The sequence below is a fragment of the Panicum hallii genome, chromosome 6 (assembly GCF_002211085.1).
Source record: "Panicum hallii strain FIL2 chromosome 6, PHallii_v3.1, whole genome shotgun sequence".
In the NCBI taxonomy this organism is placed as follows: Eukaryota; Viridiplantae; Streptophyta; class Magnoliopsida; order Poales; family Poaceae; genus Panicum; species Panicum hallii.
The window spans coordinates 37,905,899-37,913,117 of NC_038047.1; the positions used below are offsets into that span (position 1 = coordinate 37,905,899).

A 7,219-nucleotide genomic window follows, 5' to 3' on the forward strand; every position below is an offset into this window, starting at 1 on the left:
CTTGATTCTGAGTTTGAGAAGACCACCAAGCCATCTGTGCACGCGAGGAGATTGCTGCCAGGAGGCATGGGTTACGTAGCTACAGATCAGTGCTACCTTGAGCCAGTTAGAGCAGATGTATGATGCTACATCCCATGCTTCCGATAGTATGGTTGCTACCAGAAGGAACAGTGTTGAGTAGTAGTTAAAATTCAGTGAGCCAAATCCTACGTAGTAGTCACCCAGAACTCTGCACGACAAAGGCCGGCAATTCCGCTGATCCTCACCGGCACCGTCAAAGAATGCTCCAATAGCAACTCCATAAGCCAAACAGAAAGTAACAATAGAGAGGGAGACTGTGATGTTAAGAACCGGCAACAATTTTCCGAAGTAGCAGGCTGGCAAGGACGAGTAGTAAGAATCTCCCAGAAACGAAACCTCATCTGCAACCATTCGGAATATCCTGTCAGGATCGCCATCTCCGAGCAACACATCCCGGAGAAAATTGAACGCCCTGGTCGAGCCAGACTCGGGGATTCTGCATTTGACAAAACGCCGTCGAAGTAGCTTGAACAATGCAAATGAGAGGCATAGCTCTTTGAGCTGTGGTCGACTGGCCAAAAGGACATCTCCGGTTGACGCCAGTTGCCAAACTCTATCAGTTGTGACTAAGCTGCCGTTGGTGACTGCCCGATTGATAATAACATACCCGTGTGGCCTTTCCTCGATCTGCTGCTTCTCTTCCCCCATCACAATGGGTGGTGGAATCGGCTCATCTTCCGACGGCCGGCTGTGCAACTGCTCCATGAATCCAGCTACCAGACGAGTGTTGCGCCCGAGAGCGAAGGAGCGCCTTGCCTTCTCAAATGCAAAGAATTTGAGAGTGATTTTCACAAAGCTGAGAACTGAGAGAGCAAAAGTGGACGCTGATAAAAAAGGCCCAATGTCGTCATCACTAAAAGTGTTGTTGCTGTAGTAGTAGACCACCAGGTATGACGTCCACAGCGTTCGAGCAAGCAGCTCAATCGAGGGACCGAGCTTCTGGCTGTCACCATCATTGACCGCCGCGATTCCATTGAAATTGATCCCAATGGTTTGGACAAGAACTGTCCACATTAGGATCAGGAAGACGTAGCTGTCTTGGCAGTCCGCCTTCCAGTTTCCGCTGCCGATGGAGGAGACGACGTAGGAGACGATGGGCAGGAAAAGTGTGGTGGCGCCCAAGGAGATAAAGCGGGCCACCATAGAATGGCGATAGCACCAACCGGTGGCGCCGACCACCACCATAGCCACCGGGATGGAATTCATGATCATGAGCACGTTGTTGCGCCACAGCACTGCGTTCAGAGCGTGTTGAAATTTTCTGATTTCATCACGAAGGCACACTGGTTTATCATTGTCCATCTTGCTGTCTGATCTGTCGGATGAGCATGCATGCAACTGAATTTTTTACTCGTATACAGAGACAATAACCAGCTAAACAGAAGAAGATTCAATGGGCCATCACAAATGCATACTATGAATAATGATTAATGAAAACAAACACACACACACACACAATGAAAGAGAATTACCAGCGCAAAAAATAATGTTGAGACTTGGAAGCCTTCCCTATCCTTTAGCAAAATGAATTAGCTAGGTTCATAGGACAGCCTGAGAGCACAGTTTTGTGTCAACTGTCCAAGCTCGATTTGCTTCCTATGGTCATAATGGTACTCCTATCTAGCACTTTTGCCTTTGTCTTTAGTCCTTCCCATGAACAGCTCGCTTTGTTTTTTCCTTTATATTTTGCAGTCTCTGTTTTTCTTTTTTTCCTTTCATTGGCCTTACTGATTGTATACTACTCTTTTCGAAAGACGATTGTGTGCTACTAGTCTTTTCTGAACTAATAGATTTCTGGTACAGATTGGGACTTTGACAGGCTGTTACCTTTGTTTAACCCGGCTAATGCTAAAGCTATTGCCAAAATAAAGTTACCAGTAAGGCGTTCTGAAGATTTCCTAGCTTGGCACCCAGAGAAGTCTGGTCAGTTCACTGTGAGGAGCGCTTATAACCTGGCGATGAAGCTCCAAATTAAGGTACCAAGTTCAAGAATCATCCAGCTCACATCCAGATGGAGAACGGGTGTTATGGAAGCATGCATGGAGCGGCCCTGTACTTTTTTTTTGGAAAAGGGAAATTTTATTAATCTCAAGTACTGTTACATCCGGGTGATACAACCATACTTGAATAATTTCCGACTACGCTGAAATGCGCACAGCCTAACTCAATAGAAGACAAGCCAGCCCACTCTAGTGATCTCTGAAAGTGAACGTTTCTATCTGGAAAGTAAGCAAGGACGTGCTGCCCACAAGACGTGCATGGTAAGTTCATTCGAAAATTGGAACAAAGTGATCTCTGTACAATCTTGTGGAGGAGAAGCAGAGACAGGTTTTCATGCAACGGTCTCCTGCCCAGTGGCTAGAGGTCTAAGGATGACAATGAAGGAGCACTGGGACATGCCGGATGAGGAGAATATCACTTAAGGGTGTTTGGTTCCAGACTTCCAGTAGGGTCAAACTTTAGCTCTATTATATCGGATGTTTGAATACAAATTAATAGTATTAAATGTAGACTAATAAAAAAATTAATTACATAAGTTCACGAGACGAATATTTTAAACTCGAGTCTATCCATGACTAGAGTCATCGATGCTTGCTTTTTTCATTCGTGCATCGCATGCTGAAATGTTCAAAACGATGCTCCATGAGAAGAGAGAAAAATCAAATATCGGTTCAAGGACACACTGTGGCTGGTCTTAGTTGCAATTTGCATGTGATGAAATTAAAACCTGTACTAACTACAAATTACTTGGGCCTTTGGCCTTCGGGTGCCCACCGACGATGCACCGTGCTCGTGCCAGCCACTGAAGGGCGCCCATGACCAGGGCCATTGCGCCATCAGGCGTGTCGCGTCCTTCCTTCTCTACCTTCATGTCGATCTCAGGGCAGGTGGTTGATCGAGGAGAGCCTGAGGCTGGCAACACATTTTTTGAAAGGATATTGGTGAAAGCTAGCTTTTGCTGCCGACGAAACTATCAGGCCTGATCTCCTCCAGCGACTCCCAGGCCTCCGGGTCCCTGCCGATGGCCCACGCGTTCCAGCGACTTGTGCAGGAGCAGCAGGGGCGCCGGCGTGCGCAGCCGCATCGTCTCCCTGATCACGGCTCTCATCAGGTACTCCTCCATTCCCGACAGATCTTGCTCGCCAATCATGCTGCTATGGCTGCTGAGGCACCGCCAAGAGAACGTGTCGCCGGCCGGTTCAATCGGGTCTACGTGTTGCATCTACCTCCAAGAGAGCCTTCGATCACACTGTCCCTGCTGAGGCACCGCCACTCTGCTGTCTCCCAACAGGAGCCGCGTCCTTTTGCTGTAGTGGCAGCATTACGTGGATGAAAGAGTCACCATCCGTCTGTTCACCCGGAGACGATGGCATCTCCCTACCCGCGGCCAAGTCCACGATCTCGTCGATGATCCCGTCGATCCTCTCGAACGCTCTCCCCACATGTTGAACGTCAAGCGGCTAGTGATGCTGATGACGAGCCGGTAGTTGGAAGGGACACTGATCATGCTATTGATGAGGATGGTGACGACGAGCCGGTACTCAAAAGTGACACCAACGAAATAAATGTATTTGAACTACCGTGTGACACCAACATAAATGTATGGATCTGGCTCCAGCCATAATTTTGGTGGGTCGTATTGCCGCTCCACTTTTGAAAAGGAGATAAACTCTGCATGTTTAGATTTTTTTCTGGTAAATTTCTACCGCACACATGTGAGGGGGCGAGAAGAAACATAGGTACATGCATGCACATAATTTGAATATAAAAAATCATAGTTTTGAAATCGAGCATCGAAATCAAAATCCGATTACATAGTTATTTTTTTCAATAAAAGCTTCAAAATAAGACTTCACACCATTATGTTTCAATGATATATTTTTTATGAGATAAAATACTTTTTAGTGCATTCTAATTTGCTTATGATATTTGCAAAAGTTGCTTATTATTTTACAGAATGTTGTTTCACACGCTTGAGTTCAGTTAAGCGGATATTGATGTTCATGTTGTGAAGATAGATTGTTTGATGTGATTAGTGGATGAGAGTAAAGAACTTTGTTGGGTAGGTGAATGTTTATTGCATGATCAATAATAGGTGACTTTAGCATATCAGTTAAGCATTTTAACTAATTTATTTTGGTTTTTTTCCATTATACATAAAGCAATTTATATGTCTTTGAAAAATATGGTTGAAACATATACAAGTGGGGTCTTATTTTGAAGGTCTCTTCGAAAGAGATATAACTGTGCAATCAGAATTTGAATTTGATGGATGGTTTAAGAACTACCAACTTTTTTAACTTTTGAAGTTGCTTGCACGTGGCTATTATTAGCCCACTATGCTAAACACTACGAATAAATGGGTGGCAATTTAGACTGCCTAAACTTATTATCTAAATGTATATTTAGATATAACATTTGTGCATAGCAAAAGCTATGTATCAAAGCAACCTACGAGTGGAACAAAGAGAGTATTCAGAAATAAAGCTGTTCTTTTGCTTTTGTTTATTGGCGAGCATGGCTTCCCGATTTGGAAACTTTTCCAACTCAGGTTTGGCGAAGATGACCTATGCTGCCCGTGATGGCAATGCAAGCAGATTTCGACACTTGGCTATCAGAAAGAGACGCTAGGGGAAAAACAGTGCTGCGTGGCAATGGCACGGAGCGGAGCCCTCTTCCGCGACGTGCACCCGGTCGTCTCCTCCATGTCCAGCTGCACCGCCTCGCCCTCCGGCAGCGCCCAGTCGAACCGGGCCACGAGGTTGGCGAGCGCGAGCTCCACCACGGACATGGCGAGGTTCACCCCCGGGCACATCCGGCGCCCCGCGCCGAACGGGATCAGCTGGAAGTGCCGGCCCCGGAAGTCCACGGCGCTGCCGGCGAACCTATCCGGGCGGAACTCCTCCGGCGACTCCCAGGCCGCCGGGTCCCTGCCGATCGCCCACGCGTTCACGATCACGGTGGTGCCGCCGGGGACATCGTACCGGCCGCCGCTGATCTGGGTGGCCTGCATGGACTTGTGCGGGAGCAGCAAGGGCCCCGGCGTGTGCAGCCGCATCGTCTCCTTGATCACGGCTCTCAGGTACTCCATTCCCAGCAGATCGTTCTCGCCGATCATGTTGCCGTGGCTGCTGCCACTGCCGCCGGTGCTCCGAGCATGTCGTCTCACCTCGCGCTGCAGCTTCTTCATGACCCCCTTGTTGCGGAGCAGCTCCGCCATGGCCCATTCGAGGACGATGATCGTCGCCTCTGTCCCGGCGCCGAACAAGTCCTGCATTTGTTTAAAGGCTCATGAATTCATGATCAGTTGGGCAGAGAACGTGTCGGCGACTTATCGGGCCTACGTGTCGCATCGTCTACCTCCAAGAGAGCCTTCACGTTGTCCCTGCTGAGGCGCCACTCTGCTGTCCCAGTCGCAGCAGGAGCTGCGTCCTTTTGCTGCAGCGACAGCAACACGTGGATGAAGGCGTCAGCATCCGTTTGTTCTTCACCCGGAGACGATGGCATCTCCCTGCCGGCGGCCGCGTCCACGACCTCGTCGAGGATCCGGTCGATCCTCTCGAACGCCCTCCGCACCCTGGCGTCCGTGCCGTCGACGGCGCTCACCCACGAGAGCCACGGGATGTAGTCGCCGACGTGCAACGCGCCGAGCAGCACGTTGCTCTCCTCCAGCAGCGCGTCCACCTTGGCGCGCCACCCGTCATCGCCGTCGGCGCGCAGCCCGAGCACGATCCGACCGGCCACGTCCTTGGCGAAGCCGTTCAGGAGCTCGCTCAGGCGCACGACGCCGCCGCCGCCGCGGCACGACGCCTGCTCGGCGACTCGTCGGGCCAGCGCCTCCACCTCCTGCTCCCGGACGGCGCGGTAGGCCCGCACCCTGGCCGGGCTCAGGAGGTGGCGCACGCTCATCTTGCGCGCGCCGCGCCAGTACGGGCCGTGCGGCGCGAAGGCGATGTCGGTACAGCCGTACAGGAGCCTCCTGGGGATGGTGAGCGACGGGCGGCTGGCGAACACGTGGTCCTGCGCCTGCATCACCTCCCGCGCGGCGTCCGCCGAGGAGACGACGACGGCGGGCGCCTGCCCGAGGCGGAGGAGCATGACGGGGCCGTGCGCCGCCGCGAGCGCGCGCAGCGAGCGGTGCGGGAGGCTGCCGAGCTGGTGGAGGTTGCCGATGACGGGGAGCCTCCACGGAGACGGTGGCAGGCCGCTGGCATTGGCGGCGGCCACCGGCCGTTTCTTGCCGCGGCGGGCACCGAATAGCAAGGCGTAGGAGATGATGGGAAGGAGCACGAGGAGGAACCTGGCTTGTATGCCCGTGCTATGTGGGAGCGGCGACGATGGCGTCATGCTGATTGCTGTTGTGTTCTCCATTTGGGCAGTTTAGTTGTGCAGCAACACATGCCACACGCTGCTCTATTTATACAGGTTATCGATCAACATGCATGACGTCTTTGAAATAAAGATATTATGTTATTTTTTATTATGGGCAAATAAGAATGTGAAAATTGTGTGCGAAGCATTTATTTGTTCTTCATTTAGTTTCAATTAGTAAATCCTTCCTAATTGTGGACTTAATTTCGTCAATACACAAAAAATAACTCAATCATGAGTAAGTTGTCCCCTGGAACTTATTTGCATGCTCATACCTTTTATTTTATCTATTAATTTTTTATGTTCTTTTTCATATTATTTGTTTAGATTTTGCTGTAATGCGCATAAACTAACAGACACAGAAAATTCTGAATTTAATCTTTAGCAAATCTCAAGAGACAACTTAATTGTACTTCCAACTGCAAAGTTTGTAACTTCTATTAGACGTAAATTAGAAGAATAGGGTTATGATTTTTTCTACTTGTTCCATAGTATCATTTCAAGATGGAGGTCATTATAAAAGAGTAAAATATTTCACTTGCAAATTTGACAGAATGATTCTATGGTTCCTCTACATCCTACCCCAGCCCACCATAGACATAAACCCAGCATGTATCATAGAAATGCAAGAAAATGCTGCATACCGCATATAATCCTATTAGTTGCATATCTACGCATCATCTCTTTCTTGAGTATGTACTTCGTTGTGACAGTAACCTAGCGAGGACATTAGTGGCTTTAATATGCTTGACACTTTGTAAAATAT

At 49.3% G+C, this 7,219-nt stretch overlaps 1 protein-coding gene across 1 annotated transcript; it reads right to left on the minus strand.

Moving 5' to 3' along the window:
• Positions 1 to 4,538: 4,538 nt before the first annotated feature.
• On the minus strand, positions 4,539 to 6,477 carry LOC112897469 (cytochrome P450 71A1-like). Its single transcript, XM_025965768.1, has 2 exons — positions 5,443 to 6,477; positions 4,539 to 5,353 (listed from the first exon to the last, which is right to left on the minus strand). Exons 1-2 carry the CDS (start codon positions 6,451 to 6,453, stop codon positions 4,697 to 4,699), a joined length of 1,668 nt encoding a protein of 555 aa, XP_025821553.1. The 5' UTR covers positions 6,454 to 6,477; the 3' UTR covers positions 4,539 to 4,696.
• Between the last annotated feature and the right edge of the window lie 742 nt (positions 6,478 to 7,219).